We start from the raw sequence: 19,873 nt of genomic DNA, 5'->3' as shown, positions 1-19,873 counted from the left end.
TAAATCTTTATGTAAGGTATTGGTCGAGATAAAAAAAAGTCAGTGCCACTAGCGGGATTCGAACCCACGACCTTCGGCTAATTACGGCGGTCCTCTTGAGCTATCATGACTACGATCGTCTCGGACACTAAATTCCCATCTCAACCCATCTTACGAATTTTCCCCCTTTTTGCCATTTTTCAAATGTCGTGTAATCTATTCGATTCTCGGCGACAAATGAAATGGCCACGGGGAGATTTTAGTGAAGATATACTTCATTTTAATTATCAAATCCATTAGAGTTCGTGGTCCGGTTGACCAACTAACTTTTTTTCAATTAATTAATCTTTATATAAGGTATTGGTTGAGATAAAAAAGTCAAGGCCACGAGAGGGATTCGAAAGTCAGCTCAAGTGGTAGAGCAACGGCGTATTTGGCAGAAGGTTCGAATGCGGCTCGTGGCACTGACTTTTTTATCTGAACCAATACCTTGTATAAAGATTAAATAATATACAACAATTATAAAGGCAACTGGTTGAATCTTTTCTTCACAAAAAATAACAAATAAGATTAATTAAGTGTTTTTGAAGATGAACAATCATCGCAATAGCCGCACCGAGGACATGCATAACGGTTGTTTTCTTAGTTATGCAAATATATCCATAAATTATTAAATTTGTTCGTTTTGCTGTACACAGGAATTTTTTAAGGTGAAATACTATTGTTTGAGGGTATGCAGTTAAAATTTTAGAGTTGTATTACCAAACCCAAATTTTCTCAAAAATTATTTCCCACAGTCTAATGAGTTTTGGTGTAATAAAATGTCAAAACAGTTTTTGCGAATATTACTAACTTTTTTAGCTACCGACTATATGTTTTGGGACGCGTTCAGATTAGCATACTTTCACTTTTATTATTTACATGTGTATATTATTAAGAGTTTTTTCACATACTGTGACCTCAAGAGTACAAGGCCTGGCATATGGATATAGCCAGATATATCTAATGTAAGTATACATTTAACGTGTGGTGTTTAGTGACCGTTAGTTAATGATTATTTGAAGATCGTGAGATGCGGTCTGGTGTGACGTAGGTTTTAGAAAAACATTTTCTTTATCGTGCCAACCTTTCGATGTTTATTGAGATCATCTTCAGTGCTCAAAGTATTTGTTTTCTGTGTAGATGTGTCATTCTTGTGTTATTCATTGAACACGACACACAAGAATGATACACCTACTCAGAAACCAAATAATTTGAGCTCTGAAGATGATCTCAATAAAGATCGAAACGTTCGCACGATAAAGAAAATGTTTCTCTAAAACCTACGCCATACCAGACTGCATCTCACGATCTTCAAATAATCATTATACATTTAACTGTGTATAACCGAAATGAAACCTTCATTATTATTTTAGTGAATTAGATCCGTTCTATTATACTCGTGTCAAATGGAATGAAAAGTGGGGAAATTTGGTCCGGTTCTCAGATTTTGTTTTTTTCGTTTTCAGTTGAGTCGTCCCCCGTTATAACGTCCGACAGCTTACTACCAAATGCATGGAACCATTCGTTTACACTACCCTCTATAAACATTTCACATTTTCATTTATCTCAAGCCACAGCAATCGTATACAACATTTACACGGATTCACGACCAGTTTAAAAACAACAAGAAAAATTATTAACTGAGGGGAAAATCAGGGATTGATGGACTAAGCATCGGGTATCGACAGGTCTACCTAAACTTTAGAGAAAGCCAGGCAAAGTGACGGCCCGAGGTTGCCAATTCCAAGTCAGAGCCTGTAACTGTAGTTACGTACTCAACCTCTGGCAAACTTCAGATATCCTCTTGATATTGTCTCGGATTAACATCCGAACGGGTCTTGTAACTTGTAACGCTTCGCATTAGCTCTAAATTTAAATGGGTGGTGTGGAGGGCAATTCCGCCTTTTGTTTTGCAACTTGCTCTGAGATTGGATCTCGACTTTAAGCCAAATGACTTATTCATCTTGAACGACATGGTCAAATGTGAGGACTCAAATTGTCATACTTGTTATTTGTCATTTATTCCTATTCTATTAATTTTAATTAAATTAACCAATACATTCTTGCTAGTTGGATGCAATAAATTAGAAAATACAAACAAACAAAATAATTGTTAATCCTCTTTTTTAATAATGGATTTATTTAACAAGAGTAAACATGAGGATTACTATCTTGTAAACAAACACCCTTTCTCGTCTTTTGTCTATTTTAATTCAGTAAAATAATTCTCTTTAAACATGGAAAGACATCATCTTGAAGTGCACAATATTATTGTGAGACCGAGTCATCGAGGTCACTGGCAACTGTATATCGCAGAGGCAGTTGGCGTTTTTCAGAGCGAGGTGTACCGGGCAGTAGCCAGATTTTGAGAGCGTGGAAGAGCCAAAAGGAGGCCAGGTTGTGGATCTCAGAGCGTTGCGACTCTAAGGGGAGGACAGAAATATTGCCATTGCTGCAAGACGGAACCATTTTCATAGTGGCCGCAAAATCCTAAATGAAGTACAAGATGTTTTGGCAAGGCCTTTGTCAACACAAGCGATTCGTTGTGAAATGTTGGCCTCACATCGTATGCCCAGGTTTGAAGAGGACGTGCAGCAATTACCGAGCGCCTAGACGAGAACACCAATTGGAATGCTGTTATGTTTACTGATGAGTCGCGTTTCTGTCTTCATGGCGAAAGCAGGTGCCGAAGATTCTACCGAGAACAGGTGATGCGTACAATGCCACATTTCGTGCTCCCTTCAGCAAGGAGGCCGTGTAATGGACTGGGCTGGGATTTACACTGCAGGACGAAATGGACACCGTGTTGTTGAAAGGAACGTCACCGCAGTCCGATATGTCCACGAAATGATCGAAGAATACATCCCTCATACCAGGGGTTTTGGATTTGTGGATGACAATGGCAGAACCAGACCTCATAGAGGTGATTTCCCATTTGCCGCATCACCCATTCTCTCAATATCTCAATCCCATTGAGCATACATCGGATGCGTTGCAGAGAAGCCTTTCCAATCACCCAGTTGACTTGCAACAACTGGTTGCAGCGTTGCAAAATTAATGGAATGAAATTACTTATGAATTTAATGACAATCTTATTAATAGCATACCTAACAGGTGCACAGAGATTTTAGCTATAATATATCTAGATGATGTATTGACAGCAGTTCCCACAGATCAAATTCAAACTACATTAGATACATTTAATAGCTTTCAGCCATGCCTACAATTTACACACAAAATCGAAAACAACAAAATAATACCATTTTTAGACACACTCGTAATAAAACAACTAGATGGCACATTAATCACAGACTGGTATCAAAAACCAAGAAACACAGATCGCTACTTCAACTTTACGTCTCACCAACCTCTTCATGCAATATAAACACGGCCAAAGGGTTACTTCACAGAATGATTACCCTAAGCCATCATTTTACCACAAGAACATAAAGATATACAAAACAGATCCTCCATAACAATCTCTACCCTAAACACATAATTAACCGAATAATCAACAACTACAACTCAACACTAACACCATCCACTATTACAAATAATACTACATCAAATCTATCAAATACAAACAAACAAGCATACATTTCCATGCCATTTATTCAAGGCCTATCACATAAATTAAACACATTTCTCTCGTCCGATAACGTCAAAATAGCTTTCAAAAATTATAAAACAATTCAAACACTTTTTTCCAAAATTAAAGATCCCACACCAATAGCAAATAAATCTGACGTAATCTACAAGTTCAACTGTTTAAACTGTCCGGCAACTTATATCGGTCTTACATCCCAATATCTGGACAAGAGAGTAAAACAACATATCTATGATTGCAAAAAACCCAAGCAAAATCCTACAGCACTCGCTACCCACCATTTTGAACACAAACACAATTTCGACTTCAACAATCCAAATATTACATACAGAACGCAACAACGAATAGAACAAACATAAACGCAATTTTTTAGAAATGGTTTGCATCAACAGAGATAAACACAGAATCAACTACAGAACAGATACATGTAAACTCAGTTGCAGCTACGCCAAAATCATTAATCAAATTCAGTATAGATGACATATATATGTCATCACATCACATTCCACACATCAAACATTTTTCACATAGTCTAATTTTTCAACAATTTATTTTTCCTTTTCCTATTTATCCCTTTAGATAAAAGGAAAGGATAATCCGGCCGAACCACTACCGACGTTTTTTCCCTTCGTCGGCTCTTTTCACCTCAAAGAAGCCGATGCATTATAAAAAAATGTCTTTTCTATACCGACTTCCTTCCCCACCCCCTCAAAATCCAACATATATAAACATAAAACAGCAATATCTCACTGGCACTCTCAACACGACACCCAAGAATGGCACAATTACACAGAAGACAAACACTTTGAGTGAGTAGAATTACTTTGATTGAATATACAAAATATATATTTATCTATTTATTGTATAAATTCACTTTTTCCACATCCTACATGTATTTGTTAAATGTAAACAATGTTTGTAAATCCCAGGCCCTGAAGATGTTCTCAATATAGATCGAAACGTTGGCACGATTTTTCTTAAACCTACGTCACACCAGACCGCAATTCACGATCTCCAAATATTACAATAGAACATTACTAATGCATGACTATATTATGCATGAAGTTGTCTTTCATTCGTATTACCACGAACATTACTAGAGTAGAAAACATAACCGTTCTGTTCAGTTTAATTTCATTCTGTCCTTTTTTTTGTTTTTTTTGTGGACGTGACCTCATGTTTTTTCGATCCCGAGCATAGCTCGCCTTTTGAACCCAAGGGAATTATGTTGTCGGTGTAGTTTTGCAATTAAATGCAAAGAAGGCACGTAGAAACGTGGTAGAATTCGAGTAGAGGCACAGTTCACTTGGGTTGAGTGGGTGTCTCTTGTATTGAGGGTCTTTGTCTGTTGAGCCTCTCCTCAGTTACACCTTGCTTGGGCCGGGGGTTTTTTTCCGCCCTCTCTCCGAAACTTTTTTTCTCACCCCTCACTTTGCAACAAATGTAACCTTGTTCTAGGGTTTATTACATGTCATTTGAACCGAACATCGCTCTTTGTTCACGCGATATTAAATGTAAGAATATTACTACACTCATGAACTCAATTGTTTGGTACAATTTCCGACTTTTTTTCTTCTTTTTTTTTCATTTAAAAGGTTTCTCAATTTGGGTATTTTTTTACCACTCATTTGATTATTTCCTTTAATCCTCAGTACATACTTTCTGTAATATTATTCTTTCACATACCAATTAAAATTTTCATTTTTTATCTTTTCTTGGAAGATCATAATATTCGAACCTCTTTTTAATCAATCTTTAATTTTCAACCTTTAATGATGTGTGCTGTTTAGTCACTGTTCGGCAATGATTATTCAGAGATCGTGAGATGCGGTCTGGTGTGGTGTAGGTTTCAGAAAAACATTTTCTTTATCGTGCCAACGTTTCGATCTTTATTGAGAGTCCACTCTCAACACGACACGCAAGAATGGCACAATCACACAGAAGACAAACACTTTGAGCCCTGAAGATGATCTCAATCAAGATGATTTTGTTATGAAAAATGTCTTTCATCTTGGTCTGTACTTTCAATTTCTACAATATATTGAAAATATGTGAACTATAAGCAGTTATTGTGTTATATAATAAAACTAAAAGTTTAACCAATATTAAATCTAACATAAATAAATTATTGATTTAGAAATAAATAATAACTTTTTCTATTCATTCTTGGGTTTTGATTACCGTTTCATAATTTGTGCCTTGTACTTAACAATTCAAAAGAAAATTTAAATCACAATGGAAACATTTATTTATTATATATGTACTTAAGTTACAATTGAGTATGAAATTTATTATAATATTGTGTGGTGTTTAGTGGTCGTTAGTTATTGATTACATGTATCTACACAGAAACCACACTTTGAGTGAGTGCAAATACTTTGGTTGAATTTTCTTGAATTTCTAGCATTGTATAAATTCATATATATTTTTTTTTCTTTTCACATCCTAAACAAATTTGTATATTTTAAACAATGTGTGTAAATCCCAGGCCCTGAAGATGATCTCAATAAAGATCGAAACGTTCGCACGATGAAGAAAATGTTTTTGTAAAACTTACGTCACCCCAGACCGTATCTCACGATCACATTGAGAAAATCTTTATCCTTGTTTTGGATTAAGGATTAAGTGCGTTTACGTCTAATTGATATTCCCAACTAAAAACATAGCATAAAATAATATTTATTGATAAAAACAATGAGACAAATTAAAGGAAGAATTTTCTTTTATCGAGAAAATGAAAAAAAATCAGTTAGGTGGAATTTTTTGCCCGTCAGTGTATTTCGTCTTTAATTTTACAGATAGATATTTGTTCTATAAATGTGCAGAGTCAGGCGAAGGTTAGTACAAGTGAAGAGGCTGAAAAAGAGCTGCCTACTTGTGTACAATTGCTTTATGTGTGTTCAGTGCTGACACGACTCGACTTGGATGGATCGAGACAAGCTCCTTGTAGAGATCTGCCTTCTTGGATAGTCTCCAAATACAAAACACACCCCCTTCTCAAGATTGTTCAGCCCAACTCAGACTAAGACGAAAAAAATATAAACAGGGGTAAGAAATCAAAGAATTAAAGGAAACACATTTCTGGATATTGTTATCGATAAACTTTTAGTTTTTCTTTCTACTAAGCCATGAATCATTTCACCAATAGAACATAAAAATATACAAACAGATCCTCCATAACAACCACTACCCTGAACACATAATCAATAGAATAATTAAAAACTACTACTCAGCACTAACACCATCTACTATTACTAATAATACTACATCAAATCTATCAAATACAAACAAACCAGCATACATTTCCATGCCATTCATTCACGGCCTATCACATAAATTAAACACATTTCTCTCTTCTGATAACTTTAAAATAGCTTTCAAAAACTATAAAACAATTCACACACTTCTTCCAAAATTAAAGATCCCACACCAATAACAAATAAATCTGACGTAATCTACAAAATCAACTGTTTAAACTGTCCGGCAACTTAGATCGGTCTTACATCCCAATATCTGGACAAAAGAGTAAAACAACATATCTATGATTGCAAAAAACCCAAACAAAATCCTAGCACTGGCCACCAACCAACACAATTTCGACCTCAACAATTCCAAAATATTACCCACAGAACATAACAAACAAAAAACTTTTTAGTGGTTGATGGTTTACATCAACAGAGATCATCAATTACAGAACAGACACATGTAAACTCAGTCGCAGCTATGCCAATATCATTAACCAAATCCAATATCGATAACACTCATATATCATCATCACATCACACAAAACATATAAAACAATCATCACATTCCACACGTCAAACATTTCTACATAGTTTAATTTTGGAGCAATTTGGCTTTCCTTTCCCCAATTATCCCCGCCAAAATAATCCTGAAAAGATAATCAGGCCGAACCATTACCCACTTTTTGCCATTGTCGGCTCCTATTACCTCAAAGAAGTCGACTCCTCATATATCATATATATTATGCAGGGTGGGCGTCCAAGACCCGAGGGGTTAAATGCCTGGGTAGATTCGTACCCCATCCCTAAAAGGTCCGTGACTTGGTCGGCTCACGTGTCCTGCATAAACCTCTTGGACCTGTTCACAAACCCCAAGATTTTGGACCATTTAATCTCGGGGAGTGATTTGGTGATGTCCACTCCTTCAAAGATTTCAAATCTATACCTAGCATACCTATCACACCCTGCGAGGTAGTGCCTCGCCGTTTCTTCTTTTTTTTTCGCAAAAACGGCTATTATGGCCGACTCCTCATATAAACATGTTTTCTGTTCCAACTTCCTTCCCTACCCCAGCAAAATCCAATGTATACAAACATAAAATATCAATATCTCACTGGGACTTTCACACAAGAATGACACATCTACACAGAAAACAAACATTTTCAGTGAGTACATATACTTTGATTGAATTATAAAATTTTTAGCATTGTATAGATTCACTTTTTTCACATGCTACATGTATTTGTAAAATTTAAACAATGTTTATAAATCCCAGGCCCTGAAGATAATCTCAATAAAGATCTAAACGTTGGCACGATTAAAAAAATGTTTTTCTAAAACCAACGTCACACCAGACCGCATCTCACGATCTCCAAATAATCATAGTAAAAAGTCGAAAAAAAGACCAATACTGCGGAGGGGAGCGAGGTATACACGGATCATTCCGCGTGTAGAATTTCATTATGTTTCTGCAATTCTCAAGGACCCAATCCGCTATGATCGAGTATCCGATAGTCGCAAGATTAGCAACAGGTTAGTACCAGATGAAGAACTAGTATCAGTACTAGTGTGAAGCATACATGAAATTACAAAAATTTTCTGAAACCTACATCACACCCGACCGCATCTCACGATATCTGAATAACTATTGAAATCACATTTTGTTTTTTAGAATAACATCATTATTTAAATCAGAATTGAATAGTATTTTCGATAGTATTATTTCTCTTTAGATACCATCTGTAGGACCAAGCAAGATGGCACTGAAGGTAATCAGTAAGTAGTTTTAATGTCGTGGGGAAAGGTAAGTGCGTTTTTCGCTGCCTATCCACTGGGAAGGAAACACCAGGAGCTTTATCCTCCTGCTCTCCCCTTTTTATTTTTATCGCTGTCGAACCTTCTCCTTTTTCAACCCTCTACTTCTACAATCACTTCCCTGAACTGCATTACAAAAAACCGTATCGTCTTTGCACGTAATTAACTGAAATTAAATATATCACAAAGAAAAGAAGGGAAAATGGCGCAATGATGGTTGGGATAGAAGTACAAGTGAACGCTGCCCTTGATAGCGTTTTAAAGTAATTGCTTTATTATCAGTTCATTACAAGGATAATAAAGATTTTTGTTAAAAATTCTTCTTTGCTTAAAGTTTTTATTAAAATAAATTAAATATTAATTTTAATAATTAAAGGTAAGGGAAAATGCCATTCAGAAGAAAACACTCAATTCATTCATCGATCGTTCAAAGAATATATCCCCTTCATCAATATTTAAAAAACATTATTAATAATTCACAAGGTTAACGTTGTCTAAAGAATTTGAGTGGAAAGAAGTGCACAAGTTTCTCGTCCTTCAAAGTGTTCTTTCCATAAAACAACTTATTCCGCGTATTATCATTTAAAAATTGTTTATAATAGTTGAAAGTTATGTACATTTGGTATAATAAAAATGTCACATGTAATTGCATCCGGACCGGAAAGACCGTAGATTGCAATGTGCAATTGTTTCAATCAAGACCATTCAAGAATTCGCAATAGTAGCATGAGACACTTTAGAAAAGTCAAATTTTTAAGTATTGTTAAAGATATTTATATTAGTCAGAGATCATATACCCTAAGGGGAGTTAACAGCCATAGTGTTCTCTCAACTTTCCCCCATAACTATTCCTCGATTAAGATTTTTTTTTTGAAAAGTGCACCCGATAGCTTGCTCATTTTAGCCCCGAGCTCATGCGAAATATTGCAACACACATTTAATACGCATTCACACAAATAAATACATTCACTTCTATATACATTACATCCATTCTATTTGGTGGAGGAGAACTTAGTATTCCTCCATCAACCTGCATACAATAACAAACCAATCCAATTAAGGTCGATCGGGTACTTTTATAAATATTGCGCCATCGTCCCAAGTCACGTACATAGCTCGAGGGGCGATAGAGATGCTATTCCACTATCAGCCCTTCCGCATTCATTCTAATAAATACACTCACTCATACAAAACACAGAAACACAAAACACATATCTTGTCGACTATGTACAATCAAAATTCCCAATTCCCCTGCAAAGATGAACAGGGGACAATGAAACTCGCTACCGTGTTCGAGAACCATTTTTAAATCTGACGGCATGCCTACACGCTCTCTGTATGGAGCCAAGGCATGACACGCTTCTATTATGTGGGACATATCGAGCAATCTTTCTCTGCATAAGTAGCACCTGCGCGGGCTTTGGTCCAAAAGCAGGTGTCCGTGTGTCAACCGCGTATGGCCAATACTCAATCGGATGAGGACGATCCCTCGTCTCCGGCTCAGGTTCTCTGAGGGCCATCTACCTGTCGTGCTCTTGACGCTGAGCCCTCATCGGTCGAGATCGTGCCAAATCGTATACAGCTCCATGGTTTCTGTTGAATAAGAAATGAGATAATAGAGAATATAGAAGTTTTTATTTTGGAACGTGGAAGATAATTTGGGAATTTCTTTTTGTACATAGGCATTTTCAGATAATTGTGAAGGGTAATGTTTGAGAGTTAGTAGGGAGTACTGTCAATGGTCCTGAAGGCTTTGGAATAAAAATTTGGTACTCTGTGGATATTGCTAGATTTAGCTGTGCCCTTTTAAGTTCTTATTTAAGAAACAAGTTAAATCAAACAGGCTTTTCAAATGAATACAATAAAAAGGAGAGTCAGTTTTCATGGTGGCAGTTTAAAGTAATTATTTCATGGGGTTTTTTATAAATAATGAAGGCGTTTAACGATTTTTCAGCTCACAAGGCGATTCTTATCGAATAATAAATTCAATGGCATGAACGTTCTTTTATACGGAAGGGAAATACGCCATCCGGGACATCTCAACTGAGAAGGGCTGTGTAGGACGACAATAGTCCAAGTTTTTCTACGTCCATCACAGCCGTTATAAAGGGAGGGGGTTATTATACGCGTTTCTGCCGTTTTCATCCATTGTAAATACAGTGAAACCTCACCTAACGGACACCCCTCTAGAACGGACACCCCTTCTTACGGACAGTTTTCAAATGTCCCGTCGAGGAAGTATAGGTAATCAATGTATTTAGACCCCCTTTACAACGGACACCCCTGTAACGGACGCGGACAGCCTACTTTTTGTCCCCGAGAGATAAATTTCCCCCTTATAACGGACACATAACAGACTTTGGAAATTGAGAAAACAGGATTTACTTTAAATTTAAATTTATTAACAGTACATACGAAGTACGAAGTTACTTACGTAGTATGTAAAATATTTTTTAAGTATGTACATATATGTACTTAATTTTTTTATTCTACGAATTTCCTGTCTGAACAGGGATTAATTTCTAAGGAATCCATGATCATTATGAAAATTCGCATTTCAATAGAAATTTTTTAAACATATTTACATACCAACATTACATTTTTACCCCTCCTCAGCGGACACCCCTCTGCAACGGACAAATCCGTTGGTCCCATGACTGTCCGTTGTAGAGAGGTTTCACTGTATAAGTTTTTTCTCAATATGATCAAATTAATAAACTAGAATTATTGCGAAACACTTACTTAACCAGAATTCGACAATTCGCGTCAGTAGTAGGAAAACCTATCTGCCTGTCATAGATGCAAAATTCAATTTCTCATTACTGTTGCATTTACAATCTATCCTCGTTTTTTTTACAATGGCTCTAGCCGTTGCTTTTTCACAGTATACTGTAAACATTAATCTTCCATTCATTATATTTCGTGGTCCGATTGACCAAATAACTTCTTTCAATTAATTAATCTTTATGTAAGGTATTGGTTGAAATGAAAAAGACAGTGTCACGAACGGGATTCGAACCCCCGACCTTCGGCTAAATACACCGCTGCTTTACCACTTGAGCTTATTAACTTATTATATATAAGTTAACGCTTTTAAACGATTAATTTTGTTTGCTTACTCAAGAGGCTCTCAATCAAATGAAACCTATCTTCCTGTCACAGATGCAAAATTCAATTTCTCATTACTGTTGCATTTACAATCTATCCTCGTTCTTTTACAATGGCTCTAGCCGTTGCTTTTTCACAGTATACTGTAAACATTAATCTTCTATTCATTATATTGGGTTGTCCGGAAAATAATGCAGGATTTTAAGTTTTCATTAAAAAAAATCTATATAAAATATTCTGTTTACGTTTACAGGATTACTCCTCTTCCAAATGATATTGTTTGTTTACCTCTGTAGCATTCCGCTACTTGGAAATAATTCAGTCATCCTTATAATGTCAAAGCGAGAATTTCGTACGATTTTCTTTTACGAGTTTAAACTCGGCCGAAGCGGAGCCCAAACGGCTAGAAACATTAACCAAGTCTGGGGCGAGGGTTGTGTTAATGAGTGCACTGTGCAAAGGTGGTTTAAAAAATTTCGGGAGGGAGATTTCAGCCTTGAAGATGAAGAAGGTCGTGGAAGGCCTTCCTCTCTTAATGATGATGTTCTGCGATCAGTGGTGGAAGAAAACCCCAAAACAACTGTTCGAGAACTTGCAGAGCAACTCAAAGTCAGTAAAACGACCGTCGCTGACCACCTCAAGGCGATTGGAAAAGTGAAAAAACTCGAAAATTGGGTTCCACACTCATTAAACGATCGCCAAAAAAATCAGCGCTTTGATGTTTGTGCATCACTTCTTTGTCGAAACAAAAATGACCCATTTCTGGCCAGAATTGTTACATGTGACGAAAAGTGGATTCTCTACGATAACACTAGACGTTCTGGACAGTGGCTCGACAAAGGAGAAGCTCCAAAGCCCCCAACTCATCAAAAAAAGGTAATGGTTACGGTATGGTGGGCTTCATTTGGTTTAATACACTACAGCTTCTTAAATCCTGGCGAAACCATCAATGCTGAATCATACTGTAACCAAATTAATACCATGCATCAGAAATTGGCAGTAATGAAGCCCTCTTTGGTCAATCGGAAAGGGCCCATTTTGTTGCATGACAACGCTCGACCACATGTGTCACGTGTAACGTCACAAAAATTATTGGAGCTTGGCTATGAAACTTTGCCTCACCCACCCTACTCTCCGGACCTCTCGCCTACTGACTACCATTTTTTTAGACACCTGGACCACTACTTACAACACATAATATTCAAAAATCAAACGGAACTGGAAAATGCATTTATTGACTTTATCAATTCTAAAAATTCTGAATTCTACTCAGACGGAATTAATAAGTTACCAACACGTTGGGAGAAATGTATTGAGAGTATGGGAAATTATTTTGATTAAAGAACATTGCTTTAAAGTAACTAGTTTCTTTTTTTTTGTTTAATACCAAAATCCTGCATTATTTTCCGGACAACCCAATATTTCGTGGTCCGATTGACCAAATAACTTCTTTCAATTAATTAGTCTTAAAGAATTTGGGTGAATATCTAGACCTCTATCTCAAGACTGACGTTTTAATCTTAGCCGACGTTTTCGAAAATTATCGCGATTTGTGCTTGGGAATTTACAAATTGGGATCCAGGATTAGCCTGGGATGTAGCGCTGAAACATACAGATGTTGTTCTTCAATTGCTAACCGATTATGACATGCATATGATGATCGAAAGAGGGATAAGAGGCGGCCTGAATACGATAACACAAAAGAAACTACTTTTCTACAATATTATGATGTAAATAATCTATATGGGTGGGCTATGAACCAACTATTGCCTATAGGTCAATTTGAGTGGGTTGACACAAACATTATCATCGATGATATAGAAGACGTAGGAGAATACGGTTGTTTATTTGAAGCAGATATCCACTACCCTCAGGATTTAGATGATAATCATAAAGACCTCCCTTTATTACCGGAAACGAAAATCCCGACAAAAGGAAAGAATAAAAAATTGTTAACGACCGTAGATCAGAAACAAAATATGTTGTTCATTACAAAAATTTAAAACAAGCCATGCGTTTGGGTTTAAAAATTAGTAAGATCCATCGTGTTATTAGATTCAAAGAAAGTAAATGGCTAAAAAGTTATATTGAGTTGAATGCGGAAAAAAGAAAGATGGCTAACAACAATTTTGAAAAGTGGTTTTTCAAATTGATGATAAACGCAATATTCGGAAAATCCCTTGAAAATGTTAGAAAACGTTTGAAAATGGAGTTGGTCAATAGCGAAGAAAGAGTGCGAAAATTAATAGCCAAGCCTACATTTAAAGACAGAACCATTTTTTTCAGAAAATATGTGCATCGTTCACTTGAATCGTGAATGTATAATTTTAAATAAACCAATATTTGTGGGAATGGCGTTTCTCGATGTGCCAAAAACTTTAATGTATTTCCACTACGAAGAAATGGTACGTATTTTTAAAGATAGAATCCGTATTCTCTACATGGACACTGATTTGCTCTTTTATGAAATACATAGTAAAGATATTTTTTTAAGGAATTAAAAAAATACTGCACAATTGTGATACTTCAGATTATGAAGTTACTCATCCATGTTATTCTACAGAAAACATGAAAAAAATTGGAAAATTTAAAGACGAAGCAGGAGGATTACCTATTTTAGAATTTGCAGGAATACGTTCAAAGATGTACGCCTACAAAAAAAATAACAAGAAGACGAAAAAGATCAAAGGTGTTTCGAAAATGTCCGTGGATCGAAACATCTCATTCGAAAACTATCTAAAATTCATTTATAAAAAATTCCCACTCCGTACGAAAATTCGTGCTATTCGATCTTATCACCATGAGGTATATACTGAAAAAATAAATAAATTAGCATTGAGCCCTCATGATGATAAAAGGTGTCAAATAGGAAATTCAGTAGACACCCTACCACATGGTCACTATTCTATGTACGATAATTGTTCGAGTATTTCATAATTTCATTGATAATCAATGGGTATTTTTGTAACCGATGTAACTAAGGAAAATATTTTTATTTTATTATTGTTATTTGTTAGTTATATCAAATATCTTTTTAATTATACAGAATTTCTATTTATTTATAAAAGGATAGCTACTTTACTTTAACAATATATATAAAATCTATTTATTGATGTATAAAGATATACATAGAAGAAGATTATACATTACATTTAATTTTATTTGTAATCTTTTTATAGAAGAAAACTTTTTCGTTATAAAAGAAAAAATTTCGTTATAAATATTTTATTTGAAATAAATTTCGTGTAATAGCATGTGTGTTTAGGTCACTGGCGAAGTGACATAATACCCGTGAACCTGTATAGTCACTGGCGAGGTGGTAAAATACCCGTAAACCTGTATGAATGAGAAATATTATATCAATATTACACAGAAATTTATTTCAAACAAACCTCCTTGATGTATCTCCACTTTGACGTAGTGAGGGGGCTTAAACCCTAAGAGAGATAAGAAATAATAAAAAAGAATTATTAAACTCAACTGTTACTTTGTAAGGACGTACTGACCTCCTACGCTAAAAACACCAGTGGATAAGGCAGGGATCGAACCCGCGACCGTCAACGAAAGAGTGGTGCCACATCTCTCACATCGAAGATTTCGATCGAGGCCCTGGTCTGTTCTTCCGTGATGTTGTCGTCTACATTCCGATGATTGGTGATTCGTCAACCCGCGATGCACACATTTCGGGAACATTCGTCTCGCAATCTTAGCTCCTTCATATGCGCTTGTGCTCGGTGTTGAGAAAGGATAAAGTCTCTTATTGGTCGGGGTCGCCGCCTTTATTTCTTTTAAGAAACTTTCTTTGCTTTTCAATTCAAGCGTGTACGCTAATCTGCGAAACCGTTCGTTGCTTCGAGCCATGTGTGCTAAAATTAAACTCATGGCGATCTTATCCTTTGTCATATCTTGCCACTTTGTAGAAAGTGAAGTCAGCATTTTGGTGGCATATGCGACAAAATCTCCATTTGAGGGTTGCGTTTCCAATAAATTAATTATGATGGCCGTCGGAGTTTCTGCTACGTCGTATTGTATTAGAAATAATTCCTTAAACTTTTGCCACGTCAATTTTTTGTCAGTGACTTGATTCAGCCATTGCGCAGCACTCCCTTTCAAAGCTTTTGTTAAGGCTACCAACAGAGGCCTACCCGACAAAGGATTTTCGTCCATCAGCACGTTAACTGCCGTGCACCATACCTTAGGGTCGGAGTCCGCTAACTCCGGATTGAATTCCGGCAGGTCAAAATGGTCTCTCTCCTTTCGCAAATGTTGAAGGAAAAGAGAAACCATTCTGTTCTGCTCCTCGAGAATCTCCTTCCAAGGAACTTGAGATGAAGTTGAAACTGCTACTGGCCGTCGATCCAGATCAGATCCTGATCCCACTTCTGAGAAATCTTCACGGGGAAATAAATGATCCATTTCGCTTGTTTGTCTCCCTGTTTATTTATTTTAGTACAAATATAACGATGCTCTAGCTGTGAGGACAAAGGCACGACTGACTGACTTTGTCCTTTGTTCTTCTTCTTCTTTTTTGTGATCCACTCGTTGTCTCGACTATGTCACGACGTCACAGTTAGCCAGATACGTCACTGCATTTCATATTATCTCCGACATACATGTAATGATAAGCAAATTACAAAATATCCCGCTCGTTAAAAAATAGAAAAAAAATATATATACTAAACATATTCAAAAACAAGTTATAATTAAATAAAGAACATATCAAAGAAACAAGCAACTGCATGACTTTTGTGACGTTACAAGTGTAGGAAATTTTAACATGGCCCCCAAGAATGTATTCACTATATCTTTCCCCACAACACCATTTTTTTCACCCCTCGGTATGTTTGTTGTGACGTCATGATGAAAGGAGGCGTGCACAAACCTCCTAGTCAAATTAGAAGGGTGGCTCGGTCGAGTACCCACGAATGGGATGCGTTGACAGCAAACTATTACAAAAATCAATTTTAATTATGAAAATACGCTTCGAATCGAAAAACGGTGGTGCCCTCTGGTAATTAATTTTTCACGTAGAATTCGAAACTAAAGTTATCCCAATACACTTGGTCAACCACATTTTTTCAAACTAGAGGTTGGAGGTGAAATATCAAGCCATCAGATCCCACGATTGCATTGACAAAACCACCACACCTTTTTTTTCATTTCTCGGTAACATCCCGTCAGACCCCCGATTTTAATAGTTCAGATTGTGGCCACCAGATGCGCTAGTGAAGCGTATGAGGTGTGAGGCGGTCCCAGAAAGTTGGACTTTGACCGAGGCGGTCCCAGCATCTCCAAAATAGATTCGGAGGGGGGCACACCGTCAGACCCCGCGAGTGAGGCGGTCCCAAAAATTTGGACCTTCACCGAGGCGGTCCCAGAAAGCCACCAGATGCGCTAGTGAACCCTGTCAAACGTGATGTGTGAGATGGTCCCGAAAAGTTGGACTTGACCGAGGCGGTCCCAGTATCTCCAAAGGGGGGGGGGGGGCAAAAGTCTATACACCGTCAGACCCCATGAGTGAGGCGTGATGACGTATGAGGCGGTCCCAGAAGTAACCATTTCCTACTACTCGCGTCAATAAAATACTGAATGATTAATATCGCCTGGACGTTTCTATAGATTTTTATTATTTGATTTATTTGAGATATTCAACTCCTTATATAATAATATTACATCAAATTTCGTAAGCGATTGGGACTGAATAAAACAATTTTTTAATATTAGTTTGTTATAGAGATTTGTGAACAAAGTAAATACAATAAATTAAGAAATTTCGTTTTTCAGGTAATAGTTTTCATTATCTCTTTCAACTAATTAATCTTTCTGTAAGGTATGGGTTGGTTGTAGGTTCAGATGGGGAGTTGGTGTCCGAGTGGACCGAAGTCGCGATAGCTCAACTGGTAGAGCAACGGCGTATTTAACCGAAGGTCGTGGGTTCGAATCCCGTTCGTGACACTGTCTTTTTCATTTCAACCAATACTTTACATAAAGATTAATTAATTGAAAGAAGTTATTTGGTCAATCGGACCATGAAATATAATGAATAGAAGATTAACGTTTACAGTATACTGTGAAAACGCAACGGCTAGAACCATTGTAAAAGAACGAGGATGGATTGTAAATGCAAAAGTAATGAGAAATTGAATTTTGCATCTATGACAGGCAGATAGGTTTCATTTGATTGAGAGCCTCTTAAGCAAACAAAATTAATCGTTTAAAAGCGTTAACTTATATATAATAAGTTAATAAGCTCAAGTGGTAGAGCAGCGGTGTATTTAGCCGAAGGTCGGGGGTTCGAATCCCGTTCGTGACACTGCCTTTTTCATTTCAACCAATATCATAAAGATTAATTAAGTAAAAGATGTTATTTTGACCACGAAATCTAATGGATTTTTTATTAGCGTTTATGCTGGGTTGATTGCAAAATGAAAAAGTTATTAGTTTATTAATCCTTGTTATCAGCATATAAGTAACGTAAATTGGAAAATTGGTTCTTTTTGTTTTGTGCTGAAGTTTTAGAAAAGTCTCCCTAATATTCTCATAATGGAATTTATTTTAATCTCTCTTTAGAAACAGGATCCAATTAGGGACGGAATCCTGTAGCAAGCTCCGCGAGAATTGAGCCTTATCCGGGCCAAACGGTGCTTCCACGGGAGCTAGTATCAATCAGCATGGATGGCTAATCCCCGGATGCTCTGACACTGCTTTGATCGGTAATATAGAAGCTGGGCTTAGTATTAATTGTAATGGCAAAGCACCAATTGGATCCAGGGCCGTAAGTTGGATACAAGTTACGCTTAACTGCCCTCTAACTGCCAATGAAGAGAAAATTTATCCCGCATCCTTCTCAAATATATTAAATTGTCCGGCCTGCTTTTATTCCCTTTTTTGTTCAATTAAAATCAAATCGAGATTAAATTGAATTTTCATGATACAATGTTACTATAAATTCCTACGTTAGGCGGAATCTATTGCATCTCATTTCATTTTTAAAAAATAACCTTTAGAATTTAAATCGATTAGGGTTCGGATTCGAACCCACGACCTTCGGCTAAATATGCCGCTACTGTACTGGAGCTATCGTGACTTCGATCCACTCGGACACTTGTGACATCCCATCACAGCCCCCATTCAAAGAAAGATAATTATCCATTTGCATAGTACTATTTTGAATGAAAGTAGGTAGGTAGAAAAGTTGCATATTATGTATATTATGACTAAATGAATGACTGAATCCTGACTACACGACACTTAAAAATAGCAAAAAAAGGGAAAATTCGAAAGGTTGTAGGTTGAGAAGGGAAGTTGTTGACCGAGTGGATCGAAGTCACAATAGCTCAAGTGGTAGAGCAACGACGTATTTAGCCGAACAAAGTCGTGGGTTCGAATCCCGTACGTGACACTGATTTTTATCTCAACTAACGTAAATAATTAACAGTAACCGATGAACAGACCGTAAAGATTTTAATTTACAAATATTTTTTCCTATTTGTAATTGTGTCAGTTAATTGTTAAAATACAGTTAATAGTTAATGCAGTGGAACGTGTTCGAATAATTTATATAAAACGTACACATGCTAATTCATAAGTTCTTCTTCATTTCAAGCGTTCATGTATGATGATTAATACAAAAAACTTATTAATGAACAATGATCACTTAAGGTGTTCTTATTTTGGGAAATATGTCTAAATCAAGTTTTCCTAAACTTTAGAATGTCTAAAATACTAATCTGAATATTTGGCGTGTTCCATTCCGATAGACTACCTGCATGTAACCCTAAACGTACCTACCTTGTCATCCCAGATTTTTAGGGAACTTACTTTTTTATCTCAACCAATACCGTACTTAAAGATTAATTAATTGAAAAGACATTAGAATTTATTTCATTTTGAGCTTTTTTTAATTTAAGAAAACACTTTCTTCGGGGTACTTTCTTGAAATTTTGGGTATTTCAACTATGAGGTTGAATTAACCCAAGAGGTAACATTATTATTAACTACTTAATTTTAATAATACTTAATGGAAGGTATGTAAGGATGGGAAGTTGGTGTCCGATTGGATCGAAGACAACATAGCTTA

General features: G+C 36.3%; 2 protein-coding genes across 2 annotated transcripts in view; one reads left to right on the top strand and one right to left on the bottom strand.

Annotated features, from left to right (window-relative positions):
* Nucleotides 1-19,873, top strand: part of LOC106664289 (chaoptin) — a 382,618-nt gene that overhangs the window by 203,435 nt on the left and 159,310 nt on the right. The gene's annotated exons all lie outside the window — the stretch shown is intronic.
* Nucleotides 15,133-16,224, bottom strand: LOC112127762. The gene is made up of 2 exons (XM_024229200.1): nucleotides 15,300-16,224; nucleotides 15,133-15,230 (listed from the first exon to the last, which is right to left on the bottom strand). The coding sequence occupies exons 1-2, from the start codon at nucleotides 16,207-16,209 to the stop codon at nucleotides 15,148-15,150; spliced, it is 993 nt and encodes a 330-aa protein (XP_024084968.1). The 5' UTR covers nucleotides 16,210-16,224; the 3' UTR covers nucleotides 15,133-15,147.

The sequence above is a fragment of the Cimex lectularius genome, unplaced genomic scaffold (genome assembly GCF_000648675.2).
Source record: "Cimex lectularius strain Harlan isolate CLEC.00 unplaced genomic scaffold, Clec_2.1 scaffold98, whole genome shotgun sequence".
Classification (NCBI taxonomy): Eukaryota; Metazoa; Arthropoda; class Insecta; order Hemiptera; family Cimicidae; genus Cimex; species Cimex lectularius.
The sequence above is the reverse complement of the archived record's forward strand: the minus strand, read 5'-3'. Positions and strand labels throughout refer to the sequence as shown.